This window comes from Amphimedon queenslandica, unplaced genomic scaffold (genome assembly GCF_000090795.2).
Source record: "Amphimedon queenslandica unplaced genomic scaffold, v1.1 AMPQUscaffold_13518, whole genome shotgun sequence".
Lineage (NCBI taxonomy): Eukaryota > Metazoa > Porifera > Demospongiae > Haplosclerida > Niphatidae > Amphimedon > Amphimedon queenslandica.
Window position 1 is genome coordinate 412,000 of NW_003546246.1, and position 20,026 is coordinate 432,025.

Consider the following 20,026-nt stretch of genomic DNA (forward strand, 5'->3'; position numbering starts at 1 on the left):
AACTAGAACTAGAACTAAAATAACTGTAATTTTAGTCAAAAAACTAGAACTAGAACTAAAATAACTGTAATTTTAGTCAAAAAACTAGAACTAGAACTAAAATAACTTTAATTTTAGTCAAAAAAACTAGAATTAGAACTAAAATAACTGCCTTTTCGATCAAAAACTAGAACTAGAACTAAAATAACTGTAATTTTAGTCAAAAAACTAGAACTAGAACTAAAATAAATTTCTGTACTAGAACAACACTACTGTGAGTTAGAAAATGAGGATACAAGAAATTCCATCACTTTCACTACATTAGCTTCTCCAAGACCTTGGAAGTTGAACAAAGTAGAGAGATGGGTTTATAGTTACGGACTGAGGATTTGTCTCCAGACTTGTGGATAAAAGTTATTTTGTGAACTTTCCATTCATCTGGGAGGGTGGCATACTTTAGAGATAAATGAAATAGTTGTTGAAGAGGGACACAGAGAGGAGCAGCACAGGCCTTGAGTAGTTTAGGACCTATTCCATCTACATGTATACCAATTGCTTTTGAGCAGGGTTGGAGCATCAATGGTGAATATTGCATTTGAAGATACTGGGGAGTAAACTGAGTGAAAATACTCATTAAAAAGGGGAGCTTTGTCAGGGTCAGATGATGCTGTTTTAGATTGTAGAGATAACTTAGGTGGTAGCTGACCCTGTTTGATGATAGATTTGACATAAGAAAAAAAAACTGGTCTTGTCGTCATGTAATTGGGCAATGAATGAAGATTTAGCCTGGGCAATGTCATAGTTTAAGTTATCACTAGAAATTGAGACTTTAGCCTCCATGAGAGGTGAAGGATGTGACCTGAATATTCGTTGTAAAGTCCTGTGACAATTGATTTTGTGCCTTATACTCTGATCAAACCATTTAGGTGAGTTACCAAAACAACGAGTAGTAGTAGAAACCGGCACAAACTTATCAACAGCAACATTAATGGCAGATTTAATAAGATCCCAAGCTGCTGAGACATCGGAGGAATTAAGACAGGCAGAGAAATCCCAGTCTAGAAGAAAATCACACATGCTCCCATAGTCAGCTTTTTGCAAAGTTGAGAAATTGAGCAGGAGAATGAGAGGCATTGGGAATAGACAAAGGAGAGAGGATAGAGAAGGTTGATTAGAGACTAGAGGAAAGATGTTTTGATTAATACATCATTTGATACACAGCCCCAAGAATTTGTTATCACTAGATCCAGGAGATTACCTTGCTTGTGAGTGGGGCAGTCAATGACTTGGGCAAGGTCATGATTAAAAATTATATCACATAGCTCTGGGGAGAGAGATGAGGAATGGACTCTTGGTAAAATTTAATAATAATTTATTATCTGATTTATTCATGAGAATTAGGTTTATATCACGTGACTAGTTAGTATCCTTATGAAGTTGAACACGTGTATCCGTGTGGCACTGGCGTAGCTGTGCCTGGATGCTTGCTGGTGTAATCGAAACTAAAAAACTAGCTAAAAGGCTTCAGATTTTATCTCTGGTTTTACTATGGGTGAAGGTATATTGTCATATTGTTAATTATGCTGGGATCCTTTTCTTGTAGAGTACGTTTATGTAGCAACAAGTGACGTTGGTCGAGTAATTGGTAAGGTTTTGTGTGTGTGTTTGTGACTGTGTGTCGATGTATGTGCCAGCATTCATTATTTGGTCTACTGTATGGTTATTGATTTTGGAGGATCCAATACTTTGCCTTTTCTTGAAAATGTCTTTAGAATCTAATGTTTGTGGGTACATTTGTGGCTGGCAGTTAGTAAACTGTGTTTTCACTTGGATTTTAAGCTTTTGTTTGTGATACATGGCATGTAGTGAAATAGGGAGTGACAGACGAAGACTCTCGTTCCTCCACTGGCTTGATAAACGAAAATTACTTGTATTTAGAACTCTGCACTGGCCTGTTAAATGTCAATGCTAATTAGTTTTTTTATGTGGGTGTTAGACTGTTAGGGGTTAAAATTTTTTGGATTAACCTAGGAAGTGCTGTATACCATATAGCGGGTTTCTTCCGTTTGGTCAAACTTTCGTTCTTTTCGTTCTCCAAGCTCCAAAAACGAAAGTTAAACCCACGAAATTTGCTGTGGGAGAGCTCAATCCGGAGTTCATCTTTGTCGGGTTAACACTAACACATGCACACGTGGGTGATGTGGGTGGGGTTGTTGGGTGTAGCTTAATTCTTGCAGATCAGAAGGACGAAAATAAAACCCATGAAATTGGATTTCCTCCTAGAAAACGAAAGTTTGGCCGAACGAAAGAAACCCGCTATACGGTAATCGAATGGCCACAGTTTATGTAATGGAAGAATAAAGATAATTTAATTGTTACATTATGTAAACGGTGTCTTAATATTGAGCCTTATGTAAGTTTTTCAGTTTGAATCAGCTTTCACTTGTGAAGTGGAGTTTCCTGATTCAGTTTGAACCCTGGTTTTTTTCATTTTAAATTTAATTTTACACGATTAGTTTCTCTTTTAAAGAAAGAAATGCTCAGCGTTTTGTTTGAACGCATATCTGGTAACAAAATTTATTACAAATAAGTTCTGCATAATAAATGTTTTTTTACTCTTCTGTGCCAAAAGAGTTCACTTGAAAAACAGTTGTATATTCCACTATGACTGATAACCTTAGGCCACGTTTACACGTATTCGTTTTCTACACAAAAATGAAAGGAATTGTCTGCGGATACCCGTTTTGTTTACACTAAAATGGAGGTATACGATTACATGACTGAATACGCTCACCAAAACGAAGATCACTGGAAACGAAGGATACTTGGACACGTGTAAACAAGCAAGACAGGGAAAATGAATGCAATTATAGGTGGGGTGGATTTTTGCTTGTAGGTGGAGCATCAAGAAAAATGGCGCCCAAGGTAGCTGCTCTGCTTTTGTTACTTTTTAAGGCGATATCTCTTTATAAGATGACTACTCAGTTATTACTATGCACCGGAAAGAACTATTGTCAAAAGAAGAAGTTGTATAATGAACTTATTGGTTTGATCAGTGGCTCTCAGGCTCAGCTGATGAGAGTCAAGCGGATAAAGAAGAAAAGGAAACCTAGGAAGTACTGGGTCAGACCTGGCAGGACCTCACTTTGGTGGGATAATATGAGAAGAGGAGAAACTGTGGATGAAGAATGGAAAGAAAACTTGCGAATGTCTAAACCCAGTTTTTTAAAGCTATGTGATGAACTTCATCCATTCATTGTGAGACAAACAACTATTATGTGATCACCAATTGATGTTGAGAAGCAGGTAGGAATCATGTTATACTATTTAGCAGATGAAAGCAGATTAAGGAAAACAGCAAATTCATTTGGTCTTTCAAGAGCCTCTGTGTCCATCATAATTAGACTAGTTACAACTGTCATATCATTGTACCTTGGGAAAAAGTACATCAAACTTCCTGTCACAGAGGAGGATGTTCAAGACAAAGTTAAAGGGTTTTATAATGCATTTAATATCCCTCAATGCATTGGAGCAGTAGATGGGACGCACATAGAAATCAAACAGCCTCATTCAAATCCTACCGACTATATAAACAGAAAATCACGTTACAGTTTAAATGTTCAAGCCTGTTGTGATTACCGCTATTGCTTTATAGATGTTGTGGTCAAATGGCCTGGAAGCGTCCATGACGCTCGAATGTTTGCTAATTCAAAATTGAATCAAATGCTCAAAAACGAGATGATACCTCCATGTAAACGACGAATTGATGATGGAGAGATTCCAGTACCGGTATACTTGTTAGGAGATCCAGCATATCCACTTATGCCGTACATTATGAAGGAATACACTTCAGGTGGTACAACACCAAGAGAACAATACTTTGGCTATAAGCTTTGTAGCGCACGAAACGTAATAGAATGTTCTTTTGGGCGTCTGAAGGCGAGGTTTTCCTGTCTCAAGAGGGCCATGGACATCAACATCAATGATATACCAATGGTAATCTATGCCTGCTTTGTACTGCACAACTTCTGTGAGTTGAACAATGAAGCTATACATGAAGAATCAGTTAGAAGTGCAATATCATATGACAGGATTTTCAGCCCACTACAGCAGCAAGCAAGTCCATAGCTGATAAAAACGAAACTGAAGGAAAGAGAGTGAGAAATGTACTAGCTATGTACTTTGACCCATAATATTTGTTGGTTTGAAGTATTATTGATAATCACTGTAATGTTAATACCATTGAGTAGATATACATGTACATACATATAATCATAATAATACATGTATAATAATAATATTATACAATAGCAGATGTACACATACACGTACATAATAATAATTGTACATGAATATTATATAGATGTACATACATAGCAAAAATCAATATTTGTATACATGAGTGTAATACCTGAGTAGACATACATAATCATAATCAGTAGATGCACATGAACAATAATGTATTGTAATAAGTCCATCGCTTTTACTATTGATTCATATTCCAAGTACTAGATGATGCTTCAGCTCTACTAGAGGGATACATCGGGTTATGTGGTGGCAGAGATGGACTAGACGCTAGTTGTCTATTAGCATAAATGGAAGGATGTGGAGTCATATACATCATCCTTAGAAAGGCAAAACCTTCACTAATAGACTAAGATAATTTTTCCAAATTCTTTGACATCAATGAAACAGTTTTGGTGTACTGCTTGTCTACTTTATCCATTTGCTCCACCAAACGTCTCTTTATCCTAATGTCTTCTTGAGCACAATCTAGCAATTGAGCATCGACGGGTGGCTTTCTCTTCATCTTCTCTTGTTTATTCTCACAAAGCTTCTTATCCAGAAACTCCCTTCTCTTTCTGACTGTAGATGGTGTTAGTACTGCTGAAGTACTGTTGTTATTGCTAGCATCTTCCTCGTCACTTAGTAGATTGTCACTTTCGTTATCCTTTGAGTGAACATCAGTGTCTATATCTGTACTTGAAGTAGTAGGGGTCAATACATATTCTGATTTAGTCATATCAACACTCTCTATTCCCGATTCTATTTGTTCTGTCGCTGGTGAACCACCCCACACCTTCTCACATAACTCAAAGTACAACATCACTACTCTACCGTGACCACTACGTCTACCAGAATTGACAGACTGCCTATATTTCTGTCTAATAGCTTTTAGCTTTGTTGTTAATATTTGTTTCGTTACTTCAGTTTTTGTGTGAGGGTAGTTCTTGGCCAGACCACAATCTATATCATCTTTTTGTGCTGCTGTAAGTGGCTCATCAGGCAACTCAGCCTTGAAGCGCTCCAATATATCCTCGTACTTGCTCTTGACTGATTCCCAATCTGTATTCTCTCCAGCTTTCATGGTCTTATAGTCGTAGCTTATGTTTAAAAGTAGCTCTGCTTCATCGTCTGTCCATTGAAAATCCTTTTTAGCAGATGGAGCTGTCCCTTTTTTTAGGATTCTTCTTATTAACACTCTTATTTGCACCTCGATTAGCAGCTTTGTCAGTAGCCATCTTGGCCCTTGGGTAGATCATGTGAGAGTTTCCATGGTAACGGTAAGTAACCATCCGTATACTTTACCCATGTATAAACGCTGGAAAACGAATTAATAAGATACGTGTAAACAGTGTGTGTTGTGGATTCGTTTTTTCTTTATCAATATCAAAATGAATACATGTAAGCGTAGCCTTAATCTGTAATCCCACTTTAATTTTTATACTCAACAACAACCTGCAAAACTAAAATTCCTCAGTTATACATGTAGATTGACTAGATTCCTAAAATAATGTGTATCTGATAATATACCATGGAATTGTGTTGAAAAGTATATCTAAACTGGTATCTTGTGTGAACATTGTAGAACCTGAGAACATGTTTTTTTTGAAGTGGAAGCTAGGAAAGTATTGCCATTATTTTTGAGGAGTAATTGGGGGAAATGTGATATCTTGGTCTCAAATGTTTTGGCTTCATTGATTTTGGATTCTATTCTATGATTTCTATCACGTTTTTTTTGGGTAAATATATGCACAGTACATGTAATTTTCCAATTCTTAGTTGTACACATCTAGTACAGTACATGTAGGTAGTCATATTAGTACTATGATACATACGAGTATATTCAGTTTATGTGACTTGTGAAAGTAGGTGTTTTTTTTACAAGTTGAGACTTTCAGTTATAGTATAGCTTTTAGTAGCGTCAAAACTTTGTAAGATTAATACGATTAACAAGTAAAAGTGGAACGTCAACATATACATTAATGTGGTTGATGCCTATTGTATAATAAGTGAAAATTTACTATTGTACATCTTAGTTTGTCCTTTCTGACTTTATTATACATGTATATGCATTTTTTTTCTTTTTTTTTATTTTATTTTATTTTGTTTGTATCAGGATGTCAGCAGTCCTTGTTGGCAGTCCTACAGGTTGGTTTTTACCTCCTGTGAAACTTGATAATAATAATAATAATAATAATAATATGTATCCTTACATGTAGGTAGAAGCGGAACAACGATTAGAAATTTGCAGGATGACAGTGGCTGCAGGATTAAGGTACATTTGTTAATGTGGGTTGTCGCTAGTGTTTCTCATTAATTAATATGTGTATCAAAAAGTGGTAGATAAGTAGTGTACTAGTACATGTACATGTAGTTATGTACCTAAAGCGACTACTGTACTATTATTATTTTACCGTCATAGATCTAATGTATCTCAGTGTCTCCTCAAGTGCATTTTGGAAATACATTTAATTATGATGTATAATGTACATGTGTATTTGTATGTTTCTATTACTCTGGCTTCATTGGTCATGTTGCATTCATTGTATGCACACTGCAGTAGCATTAATTGATTTTTTTAGGTATTTCGAAATGATGATGGTGACGTGTACACAAAAGTACAACTGAAAGGATCCACTGATACTATTGATTGTGCTAAAAACTTAATATCAAGAATTACAAAATTAAGAGGTATATAGACTGAGAGTATTTGGCTGTAATAAAGTATTTTTCTTGTTTGTGGTCTTGTTTGTGAGTTTGTACAATTAACCAACTGGTGTACACGTAATAGATTATGTAATTAACTATTCTGTATGTCTGGTAAATTTTGGTCTTTATTCAAATTTTGATTGAATATGGCTGTGTGTGAAAATTTTATTTTTGTGTAAATTTTTGTATGCAAAATGTCTTTGTTTCTTTCTAAGTATGTCTCCTGCAGTAGTCTCAAACATTTGTTTTGTGAGATCCTTCATAAAATCTTGAAAGTTTTGTGAGTTTTTGGACTGGAATTACTGTCCGAAAATAAAAATTAATGAATACATGTACCAGAAAATTTTCTTGTACAATATATGGAAATCACCAATATACGGTAGATTTTTATAAGGATGTGTAGTATCAGAGCCATAATACACTGCTGGTTACATTTACATGTACATGTACATATTGATATAGCAAGTTAATCAAATTATTATGGTTTTGTAGTAGGCGTTAGTTTACAGATACTTGCTTAAAGCTGCATGATCCAAAAGTGCCATAAAAGCATGGCTCAACTTAAGATTTATTGGCATCAAACATGGGGCAAGCAATTACGCTCATGTGCTTATACTGGTAAGCACTTTAAGCACTTTTTGTAAATGCTTGAAGGTGCTTGCAACTTGGCTCAAGTTCAGGTTGTAACCTAATTGTAGTAGGTACATACAGTATGGTATGAACTCTATTCTTTTATGTACATGTATGTACACGTATACATTTTACAGGAATAATGAAACCTGAATTTAGGTCACTTAACTAAAAATGCCTCTGTTTAGAGGGGCTTCCCCTTGTATAAATTTGTGTTGGCAATGTTGAAATAGAAACCACTTTTCAAGTTCAACTATAGCAGTGCTGTATTACATGTACCTACTGGATTTGGAAAAAAATTTGAAAAATCTCTGAATTCTTGTTAGTTAGCCCACTCACTGTATTGAAAACTTGATGTACATGTATGACCAACAAAGGTTGCTATGAGAACGCAACATTAGTTAAGGTCATTTAAGCTCTGTATCTGGGTCAGAGATAATTAAAACAGGAGAGCGTGTCATGCACAGAGATTTTTGCTTGTGAACAAAATTGTGTGGACAGCTTGAACCATATCTTTGCCCTGAATAGTGAGTGGGTCTGGCTTATGAAACTGTTGGTGTGTATAGATGGAGAAAATTCATTGATAGCTACCGTATAGTACAAAATTTTTGAGGGCTGTAAATTTTGCAATTCTGCCTATAAATCTATTTTGAGGATTTAATTTCACAAATTTATGCCATCTTGTACCGTAATAATTTGATTTTTGTTGGAGTAATTTTCATGAATCTGTAAAAATTGCAAAATTTACAGCCCTCGAAAATTTTGCGCTATACAGTATCTTGAAGCTTGAATTCTTAGTTTCCTTTTGAATGGCATGTTAAAGTGAAATTTTAACTTCTGTCTCAGCCATTGCTTGGCATATACATTTATGTACAATTGTACATGATGATGTTAAACATTGTCATGATTTACATGGCTGCATATTGTGGTCCTGGTGTTCAGTTATGTTTTATGTTAGTTTAGAAGAATAATAGGTGTTGATGCAGACAAAAATATTGTAAACTCACCTGTGTGGGAACAACGTAGCTAATTAATTTCTCAAATTTTATCCCAATTAGAATAAAAATTTTGGCTAATTGAAAATTATTGTGCATGTAGTCATGTTACTCATGTACTATAATTTAGAAAGTTTGGGTTATGAAAAGCTACATGTATAGTAATTTATTTTCACTATCTTAGTTACTGGTGACCACTCTGATGATGAAAGCAGAGTGTCGGGATGGGGCAAGAGTTATGTTTCATCTAATCAAGATGATTGTAGCAGTAAGAATCAGACTACAGATGATTGGGATGAGCCTGATACTACTGCAACTCCTGTGACTCAGAGTTCAAGAACATGGTCTAGTGATATGATGTGGTCTAGTGGCAGTAGTCATACATCTGGTAGTAGTCATGGTTTTAAATCAGGTTTTAACCGTCGGCAGATTAAAATTGCTGATAGAGGCAGAGGTAGTTCCTACCAGCAGCATTCCAGTTCAAGGCAGCACCATGGAACTTCTCAGTTGTATGATGCAAATATTGAAAATCATTGTTGTGATGTGATGTCTTTTACCTCTTGCAGTAATGTTCCAGATAGCTCAGGTACTGAAAGGAAAGTTCAAATAGATTGGGCTGCACTACATGCTGGTCGTGCTGAAGCAGTTGCTAAAAAATGGAAGGGTATGTGTATAGTCAAGCACATTACATGTTTCATTCATTTTATTGCTTGTAATTTTTGTCATTTGTAGGGCTGCCTGATATTGTGAAGGATTTTTATAATGAAGATACTGAAGTAGCTAGCCTTTCCTATAGTGATGTAGAGGCTTTTCGGTAAATTGATGAAGTTAACAATATTTAGTACATGTATTTCCAATGATTCACAATGGATTGCATTGCAACTGAAGGGCTCATTTATGAACTGCCTGCATAAATTAACTGCATTTATGTACATGTGAGACTCGGAAAATTTTTAAACTCTTGAATATTGAATGGCCCAAATGTACATGTACATGTACACATGTATGTGTTACATGTACATTATAATAATTATAATGATTTACAATAGTGATGTTACTTACATACATGTACATGTACATGCACATGTATACATGTGTGTTCCTCAATTTTTATGTGAAATTTACATTATGTGCATGTACATGTACATGTACATGTAACTGGCTGAAATAAGTTCTTATAATAATTACTATTTTTATAATGGACTCCTGTTGCTGTACATTAATTGTTTTGGTACATGTAGAGCTACATGTATGGTGATTAGAATTTACTTTGGGTAAATTTCCTTGATGACAAACTTGCTCTGTTATTGAGCAGCCATTTTGTTCATGATACAATTTGCATGTACAATGTATGTACTTGTACATGTACAGTGCATGTATATCCTCTTGTTGCTGGCTGTAATCAGGGTTTGCTCCAGGATTGTGACAATGAAGGGTAGCCAGACTAACCACACCTACTTTGCATAGGCAGACAATTACAAAAGCTTGTTATTTACAATTATTATGCATGTACATTGTACATGTGCAACATGTACTGTACTTGTTATGCTCTATCTTGTTACTGCATCCAAAAAGGGCTTTAATGCTTTTAAAAAGACCTTCAAAAGTAGCCTTGCGAGAACATATGTACATGTATTTATAACTACATGTAATTTCTTTATCCCATGGCACTTAGACATAAAGGTGTATACTGTACATGTACATGTACATGTATGTACCACCTAGCTGGCAGTACCTTTGGTTTTACTGAATAAAGTACATGTATATTAATTGCTTTTGTGAAATAATTTTTGTTGTTAGTGAATAAATTTATGTGCAATTATTTTAGCATAATTATTTTTTTAATCTACTAAAATGATATAATGCCTAATACACATGTACATGTACATGTAGGTTATTTTTACTGGTGTGAATTTGTTTGACTTTTGTGGTTCTGATTTTTGATAAGCAAATTACATGTACATGTATGTATACATTAACAAATGGATTTTGCAAGTGATGCCAATTTTGTTTAAGCAGTGATGTATACAATTGTTTTGTACTTATAGTTTGATTGAACAATCGTTACAGTTAAGAAACTAATTTTGTAAACTAATGAAACTGATTTACATGTACATTTACTTGGTGTTTTTGATACTGTTGCATCTAACTGATGACTTAATTATACAGTTTGACCTTGTTTAGCAGCTACAGCTACATCATGTACATGTACATGCAGGTACATGTACATTTATGTCTTATAGAGAATCTGTAGAATTAACCAAATTCAAATTTGCTGATTTTTGCCAATTATTTTGACTTTGTACTGTTTATTTGATTATATGTATTATGTATGATACTTATGTGATAGACATTGTATTTTGAATGCTACATGTAGGTCTGATAGAAATGGAATTAGTGTTGTTGATCTCTCAGACAAGGACAGATTGATACCAAATCCTGTAAAGACCTTTGAGCAAGCTTTTCGTGACTATCGTAAGTGCCCTGTTGAAGTAAAAGTGATCAATGAATATTATTCAGTAAAATAATTCTTTTTTTGGCAATAAGAAGTAACTCTTCAGTTGCACGACAAGTTTTATTCTAATCTTTGAATTGAACCACCTGATACACTGACTTGCAATTTATATTTCATTTCTTCTGCACCACAGCATTTTAAGAGTTACAGTCTATGTGGTTTATATTTAAAGTATATGTACCTCAATTTTACAAAAAACTGGTAGTGATACGTGTACATTTGAGATTATGTACATGTACATGTAGAAGTAGAGGGAAATGTGAGCCTTGGAGTTAAACCAAATTTAAGCAATAATTAATTTTTGTGATGGTGGTAATAATTGGAGTTGTACCGATGTGGGTTTTAGCCAATTTTCTGATATTGACAAAGCCATTACTGGCCGATACTGATCTGATATTTTTCTTCCTACCTTTTGGGCAGAGATTTATGCATGTAAAATGTGATTTATACACTTCCCAATTTAGTATCATGACTAATTTTCAAGTAGTCGCAGTTATAGAATCATTTTGTCATGTACAGTATCACATAATTGTATTACAATTAATTGATTAACCCTTTATTCTTATGCATATGGTCATGTGTTCCAGCCTGTATCTGCAAGATGCATGCAAAGAAACTCATAACTGATACTATAAAAAGCAAGCCAATAAGCCAATACCTGATATGCCGATATAGATGACAAGGAGCTTGGATACATTTACAAACAATAAGAGCAAGAATAAAATCTGCTTTTTATTTAAAGGTCTATGCAATATCTTTACCTTTGCTTAAGTAGTATACATGTAGTTTAGCCATCTGAGACAGGACTAGTTATTGCTAATTGTAACTGACTCAGCAGCATGTAGGTATCACTTTTATTAGACTTTACTGCATACACTGAGGTTTTTGAGTCAAGTGAGTATAGTTAGTGTGGTAATTAACTGCTGCTGAAGTGAAAAGACAGAGAAAACTTCATTTTTATGAAGGTTGAGTAGGTAGAGGAAGTGATAATGCCTGACCATGCAACCTCCTGTTAAGGCATCTATGTAGTATGTCAAACATGTACATGTAACCCATGTTTGTTATGCATTCTATATTTGGTTTTGGCCTAAATAGTTTTTGTGTTGTTGATATTGACTTTGTGAGTACAGCTTTATTGCTCATTCTTCTTTATCTCTTATAGCGGAGATTATTGATCAGATTTACAAGCAAGAGTTTGTTCATCCTAGTCCAATACAAGTAACTGTATATTGTAACAGCCAGCAGCTTAATACTGTTGTATTTTATAGTGTCAAAGTTGGCCTGTATTGCTAAAAGGCTTTGATATGGTTGGAATTGCTCAAACTGGTACTGGAAAAACACTTGCGTTCTTGCTGCCTGCTTTGATACATATTAATGGACAGACTGTGTAAGGATTGTTGCATGAATTTCCATAGTGGCACAAATAATCCTTTCTGCATAGACTTTCACTATGTTAAAAGTTGGATGGGATTTGCTATAAAACAAATTTATGCAAGGTTCTTTGTTTTCCCCTGCTTTATAACCAATTGCAAAATTTTAGAAGGAAGGCCTATCTTTACATCATGCATGTCTGCTGCAAGGCTATTGTATTGTTGTAATCCAGGTTTGGTATAGCTCATCTGTTGTTTGGATTGTACTTGTATAATCATCATTGTATATTGATGTAACCCTTATATTTTTGTTAAATATTAGGCCAAGATCTGAGCGCTCTGGACCTACTGTTCTGGTATTATCACCAACCCGAGAGTTAGCTCTTCAAATTGAAAAGGAAGTACAAAAGTTTTGCTATAAAGGAATAAGGAGGTATTGCATTTAAAGTTGTAGGTTGCACAAGTACATGTGCATTTGTACATGTATGTGCATGTGTGTCTTGTTGCTTTAGTACACTTGGAAGCATAGTATTTAGCTCCATTATTTTAAAATAATTAAAAGTTTTAGAATATTTTAATGCAATAAAATTTTCACATCATACTATGGAATAATTTGCAAGTCAAAGCACCCCTAATATGTTTTGTAGATTTAAAAATGTATTTCTCATGGAAGTAATTGCCATGCATTTAAATGTATATTAACCTCACCTATGGAATGGAAAGTAGTAGTTTTCCAGAGCTTTAATTTTGTGGTTAATGTACTAATCTCTGAAAACTTTTTAAATGTAGTTTTTGTGCTCAGAAGTATAGCACTAGCATGTTAGTTAATTTTTATTAGTGAGGTAATGACTCAATTTAAATAGTAGGACTTACCTTTGTCATTATTCTATATTAGTATAGCATCACAATGTGCTATTTTGATCTTGTGGCCTAATCTTTGCCAGTTATTGGTACGTATTTCTTACAGATCAGAGCATCAGTTGTTGCTCTAAAGTTGTGCAGCAATGTATTTCCACCATTTTAACAATTTTTTAGTTACCCTTTATTCTACTCTGTTTGCACAAATTTTACAAATGCACTATCATTGTGTAAATTTTAGAATTTGATTTATTTCTTTTGCTTTGCATTTGCTTCTCTAATTTATATTGTCTGTGTACAATGTACATGTATGTAATGTTCAATTATTTATCATTTTGTGTATACTTTTTTTGGTAGCGTTTGTGTTTATGGAGGTGGCAACCGTAAAGAACAAATAAAAACTGTAGGAAGAGGAGTTGAAATTGTAATTGGTATGTCAACTTATAATTATGTTTTTTAGTGCAGTAGTGCTTTGTTGTCCTATTGCATGTAATTAGATCCTTCGAAAATTTAGTGCTGGCTAATTGTATGTACATGTACAAATGTATGCCGCTGTTCAAGTGTAGTAAGATGACCTGGAAAGTGAATTCTTTATTTTGTTGCCTTTGTTAATTAATCCCTGTTGTTTTGCAAAAATGATGTTACTCTATTACCCCTTTACATTAATTGACTGTTTCTGCACTGGGGTTGTTTTCCAATTTTACTTATTTTGGCGGTTTTGTGGCTTACCACAAAATTTAAACCAACAAAATTGAATTGCCATCCCTACAGGCTATGTAAACTGTCAACCACCAAGAATTAAGACCACAAATTTCCCCACTGGGAGCAAACCACAATTATTAGACCCTGCTATACTGTATCAATATTGAAGTTACATTTGTATAATAATCTTTTTTGTTGAATTCTTAGCTACTCCTGGCCGTCTTAATGATTTGTTGATGAATGGTGTTTTGTGTCTTCGTAGTGTCACATTTCTGGTAATCTTAAAACATTTGTGTGATGTTTTATTATACTACCAGATACTTGATGAAGCTGATAGAATGCTTGACATGGGTTTTGAACCCCAAATTAAGAAAGTACTATTAGACATACGGCCTGATCGGCAAACTGTAATGACCAGGTAAAGAGTTTTTATCTTTGCTATAGTCTATGAAACATGGATATGTGATTTTGTTTTACCATTAGTCTTTAAAATGTGTGGATTCTTGTATTTTGCCAATTTTATACATGTACAATAGTTCAATCCTGCTGCTCAAAGACTTAGCTTTCTTGTGAGTCAATTGATCAAACTGTGAGAGCTTGAAATATTTAGAATATCAAAAAAATGTACAGCAAAGCACCAAAAATTGTGATTGATTTTTTTCGAGTAGTAGCCTGGAACAAAACAGTGTGTGATGGACTCAGACAGAGGGAAGTTTTAAAGTGGCCATGTTATTGTACCCTACTTTTTTTAGTGACATGTACATTACAGTGTGATATGCTCCTAACAGTCAAATAAAATCTGAAACATGTCATAATTATTAATTTAGTGCTACGTGGCCCCCTGGTGTCAGAAGATTAGCAGAATCATACATGACTGATCCATTCCAAGTTACTGTTGGAACTTTAGATCTACAAGTATGACTGTCTGATTGTGTTACTTATTTTCTTTTTATAGGCTTGTAAAGCAGTTGTTCAACAAGTAGAGTTTATTGAAGATAGCGACAAAAAAGAAAGAGTAAGGTGTCAAAGTTCTTCTAATGTTAATGTACATGTATGCTTTAGGTAATGGAGTTCATTAATGACATGATAGATGGAGAGAAGGTGTTGATCTTTTGTAGTAGGAAAGCAACGTAAACTAAATTATTATTTTACTTTACAATAACTTGCCACTCCATCCTATACATGTATGCTTGCAGTCTGCTTTAATGTGCATGTACATGTACATGTATGTTTATTCTTTTTATTAGTGCTGATGATTTAGCAAGTGACTTATTGCTCCATGGATATCCTGTGCAATCAATTCATGGTGATCGGTAAGGTTTTAATTACATGTACTTGTAATGTTTTGCTTTTGCAGGGAACAGGAAGATAGGGAGCAAGCATTAGAAGACTTTAGCACAGGTATACATGTACATGTACAAAAGCATTAATTATTATGGTGGACAAACAAAATTATGCTCTTATTTGAGTGTTTTATTTGCTGCCATTAATTTTTGTGTACACTATTTGTATTGCGAAATGCATCTTATTTTTCATATGGTACATGTGTATTATATAATCATTAATATCAATTTTGTATTCCTGTTATCTTGCTAGGTGCTGCACCTATTTTAGTAGCCACAGATGTTGCTTCTAGAGGCATTGACATCAAAGATATAACGTAAGTAGTATTAACTATGTACATAAGCATGTAGTGGTGTTTGTAGGTTTGTGATAAACTTTGATTTTCCAATGCATATTGAAGATTATGTTCACAGAGTTGGTCGAACTGGACGGGCAGGGTATAGTTGACATGCTATGTATTTTAAGATTATTTTTGTTTTAGATCAACTGGAAAAGCACTAACTTTTATGTCTCGCAGCAATTGGAAATGGGCAAGGCAGCTAATAAAAATTTTGTCTGATGCTTGTCAAGTCAGAATTGCAATACCTTTTTGTAATGTCATTTTATACCAGGTTGTTCCTTTGGAGCTAGTTTCAATGGCTGAAAGATATGACAAGTGGTGTGAACGCAATAGAGATGGACGTAGATACTAAGCATTCAGGAGTAAAAAAACATGAAAATTATAATTATTGTCATGATTTACAACATGTACATTGTACATCATTATAATCATGTTATACATTAAAGTTTTGATGAATTGTTAACGATGTCCCCATTTTATAAATTTTTTTCCATATTTGTTCATTGCTGCAGTTCTCAGCTTCTCAGCATGTTTACCACCTCGAGTCTCAACTACACATTCAATCTAAATGTCATAATAGTAAACACAGACAGTAAAATTAAACATTTACATGTACCTCAACATTAAATATGCTTCCTTTCAACCATGTTCTTTCGTGAACTATATCTTTGACACTAGTAAGGAGACAAATTCTGACTGCTTGGTAGAATTGTATTTGCATAGCAAGAAAGACAATACAGAAGCTGCTTGCACATGTAATGAATCAGAATAACAATACTTTTCATGAAAGTTTATGAATAATTTTGATTCCATTCGCAATAGTGTTACAAGCAACTTACTGCCAAAATACATTGTATGTATACATAATTATTTTCAGGAACTGCAAGTGTTCAGTGTTTACATCTTACAAGCATAAAGCACAACAATTTGGTTAATGTAAATGTACATGTAAATCTGTGGTTAATGTAGGTAACAGTTTAATCCATTATTAGAGTGGTCTTGGTCTATTCTATTATTATCAATAGTTCAACTGATTTAAATCGAAGTAATTATAGTGTGTACATTTAATTTTAATGGTTACAATTGCATGTACATGTACAATAAGACAGAGTTTGTACCTGACCCCTTGTTCAAAAAGAAATTCAACGAGCCCTTTTAAACCACCAGGACGGTCATCAACCAAAATAGTTAATCGTACTAATCGACCATCAGCAGCCAAACCTCTGTCAATGCATCGACCAAGTACAGTTGTATCAATGTTGCCACCAGATAACACTATTACAACACTAAAAATTTGAAATAAATCTAATGAATAAAAAACAGTTATTACAACACTAAAAATTTGAAATAAATCTAATGAATAAAAAACAGTATATTCTCATCATACTGAAAACTGGAATGTTAATACCTCAGTCAATTAAAAATAACATCATTGCAGAATGCTCAATACAATTGTCCTATACCATAACCAAACATAATGTCTACATACATTCCACATGTATGTAGATAGTTAATCAATCAATCTATGACTAATCATTGTTTTAATATCATCTCACATAATAGTCTGGAAATTTTATATACCAATTGTATTACTAAGTATGTACATGTAATTGTGAAAGCCTCCAAAATCGAATTGTAGCACAATAAAAGTCTCTTATCATACATCCTTGTTTGTTGTAACCACGCAGAAACAAGTACTGTACATGTAATCATGCACAGTACACACTACACAGTACTATTAAAAATGTGGCTGCAGCATATGCCTTTTTACTTTTTTCCTTGTAAATCAGAGAGTTGACCAGATAAACAAGCGGCTAGACCAGTAGCACCAGCTCCTTCAACAACAGCCTTTTCAATTTCTACTAGCCTTAAAATTGCTAATGCAATATCATCTTCACTGTAAAAAGTAATCAATGATTTATTGATATACAAAAATTAAGCTAACCTTACAACAACTGTTCGATCTACGTTTCCCTTTGCAGTAGCAAGTGCAGAAGGGCCAACTTTAGGCACAGCTAGACCATCAGCTAGGGTAGGTTTAGCAACAGTTTCTACAGGATATCCAGCTTTAAGCGATTCACTAAAAGAAGGACATTTTTCAGATTCAACTCCCTAGAAATGATGCAAACTGAAACATACATTGAAATTAAATCCAAAAACTAACAATTACTTGCACTTGAGGCATAAGGTGCTTTATTACAACTGAAATACCAGCAATCAATCCTCCTCCACCCATAGGAACAACAACAGCATCAATTTTATGTGACAAAGTCTCCATCTGTTCCAAAATTTCAAGAGCAATGGTCCCTTGGCCAGCAAGGATATGAGGATGATTATATCTGACAAAAACAATTATCACAACATGGTACATGTACATATGTATATTATAAAGCTGTTGCTAACATTCTACATGTACTGTACATGCTTGAGATCCAGCACTACCTTACATGTACATGTGCATTACAAGGCTTTCTATCCCCAATACATTGCATGTACACATAATACATGACATGTATCAGAAAAGTGGCCTAGCATTATATCATCACAATAACATTATTTTTAAGATTGTTGTTATTCCATTGTATAGTGAACAAGCTCACCAGATGTGTAAAAGGCGTTTATTACAACTTGCAAGGCTGATACAGTTTCAAATTGTAGGTTTTCACAAGGTTGTAGCAAGGTAGTGACTATAGTGATAGTCTAATCACAACCTAACAACAACAACCTAGTAACAAGGTTGTCACAACAATGCTGCAATTTTGGTGTATTTCTGTGAGCTGCTATTTACTCACCCATTAATATACTGAAGATTAGATTCTTTTCCTTTCAATGTGGCAAATTTTTTGGCCTAAAAATTATTGTAATGAAACAAAATCGTGGTAATTTTACATGAAGAGTGCCATAACACACAGAGAAATTTGTACGTTTGTAAACGTTATAACACCCCCACTAGGGATACATCGCATTTATATGACTCAGCCCGAGGGCCGCAGACCCGAGGGTGAGGTCATACAAATGCAATGTATTCTGCAGCCAGGGTTTTATCAACATATTTGTGTGATAATGAGTGTGTGTATCAAAGGCGCGCGCCAATGCGCATGCTCAGGCTTCACTCCTCATGGTAGAAACAGAAAGGTCAAGGTCGAGAAGGTCAACAAAATGGAAGCAGAGAAGAAGAATGCCGAGGAGAGAGACCAGCTACAACCGATTCCAAAGCATCGGAAGGTGTCCTTATCACTATCAAAGGATGGGTTTCACTTTGCTATTGAGGACAGTGACTTAAAAGAAGCTATGAAAGCCTATTCTACCAAAAATATGGCCGCTAATAACAAATGGGCTTTGGCTAATTATGAGCAGTGGTTTGAGCAGAGAAAGGAGACGCTTCCTGATTATAAATGTAAGCAGCCAATGGAAGTGCTTTTAAGTAATGACCCAAAAGAAATTGGCCATATTTTGAGCTTGTATGTAAAGGAAACGAGGAAGGTGGATGGTAATGAATATACCCTGAAGACTTTGTACATGCTCTTGGCTGGATTACAGTGACATATGCGTCTTCAGAAAGGGCGTGCATCGGCCATCAACATCTTCAACAATCCTCGTTTAGAGGCTTTCCATAACGTGTGTGACCATGAATTTCGCCGCCTTCACCATAAGGGTATAGGAGCAGAAGCAAGACATACAGAGACGCTATCAAAAGATGACGAAAATATTCTTTGGGATACTAAGGCACTGGACATAACTATACCCCAGCTGGATTGCTAAATTGTGTCTTTTTCTACAACAGCAAAAACCTCTGTTTAAGGGGAGGAGATGAACATTGCCAACTGAAGTTTTCACAACTGCGTCATGACCTATTGTTTGTAGATAGAGTCCAGAAGAACTGACATATACACTGAGCATGGTAGCAAAAATAGATCTGGTGGATTAGGGCAGTTACACATAAAAAAACAAAGTCGTTCATCATTTTGAAGTCCCAGAAGCTGGAAGCAGAGATTACGTTAAGATCCTAGATTTGTACTTGTCTAAGTTGCCAAAGGAAGCAATTGCAAGAGATAATTTCTATGTTCATCCAGTTCTGTGTTACAAGAAGGGAAGCTATGGTTTACAAGCATTCCCATAGGAAGGAATAAGCTGGTTACTGTGGTCAAGACAATGTGTAGTAAAGCCGGTATAGAACGAAAAAAGACTAATCATAGTCTACGGTCGTTTGGAGTCACTTTGATGTTTGAAGAAAACATACCGGAGAAAATTATTCAAGAGCAATCTGGCCAAAGGTCTATTATAGCTCTTCATGTATATG

The 20,026-nt window shown here is 34.7% G+C and overlaps 2 protein-coding genes across 3 annotated transcripts in view; one reads left to right on the top strand and one right to left on the bottom strand.

Annotated features, from left to right (window-relative positions):
- Positions 1-243: 243 nt before the first annotated feature.
- LOC100636939 (probable ATP-dependent RNA helicase DDX43) lies at positions 244-16,209 on the top strand. Of its 2 annotated transcripts, XM_019998961.1 has the most exons (24): positions 244-1,333; positions 1,381-1,537; positions 1,583-1,624; positions 6,483-6,538; positions 6,846-6,954; positions 8,782-9,106; positions 9,164-9,261; positions 9,330-9,411; positions 10,975-11,072; positions 12,275-12,330; positions 12,381-12,499; positions 12,805-12,915; positions 13,698-13,771; positions 14,250-14,317; positions 14,360-14,460; positions 14,870-14,957; positions 14,998-15,057; positions 15,105-15,172; positions 15,290-15,355; positions 15,400-15,443; positions 15,639-15,702; positions 15,749-15,823; positions 15,868-15,955; positions 15,998-16,209. In XM_019998961.1, the coding sequence occupies exons 2-24, from the start codon at positions 1,528-1,530 to the stop codon at positions 16,076-16,078; spliced, it is 1,983 nt and encodes a 660-aa protein (XP_019854520.1). In that variant the 5' UTR covers positions 244-1,333; positions 1,381-1,527; the 3' UTR covers positions 16,079-16,209. The 2 variants fall into 2 exon arrangements, with proteins under 2 accessions (XP_019854520.1, XP_019854511.1); XM_019998952.1 differs by having other exon boundaries at positions 14,250-14,460.
- LOC100635929 (L-threonine ammonia-lyase-like) overlaps positions 16,135-20,026 on the bottom strand; it is a 7,178-nt gene continuing 3,286 nt past the window's right edge. Inside the window, exons 5-11 of the mRNA XM_003382905.2 lie at positions 18,519-18,574; positions 17,891-18,065; positions 17,672-17,838; positions 17,498-17,623; positions 16,845-17,012; positions 16,343-16,400; positions 16,135-16,290 (exon numbers count right to left, since the gene is read on the bottom strand). Coding sequence (XP_003382953.1) covers positions 16,186-16,290; positions 16,343-16,400; positions 16,845-17,012; positions 17,498-17,623; positions 17,672-17,838; positions 17,891-18,065; positions 18,519-18,574 — 855 coding nt within the window. The 3' untranslated portion in view covers positions 16,135-16,185. The remainder of the gene's footprint in view (positions 16,291-16,342; positions 16,401-16,844; positions 17,013-17,497; positions 17,624-17,671; positions 17,839-17,890; positions 18,066-18,518; positions 18,575-20,026) is intronic.

Bases quoted from the DNA above. Each gene is read 5' to 3' on its own strand.
- LOC100636939 (XM_019998952.1), top strand. The intron at 9,412-10,974 runs GTAAATTGATGA...TGCTACATGTAG, and splicing joins AGTGATGTAGAGGCTTTTCG to GTCTGATAGAAATGGAATTA. The intron at 15,356-15,399 runs GTAAGGTTTTAA...TTGCTTTTGCAG, and splicing joins CAATCAATTCATGGTGATCG to GGAACAGGAAGATAGGGAGC.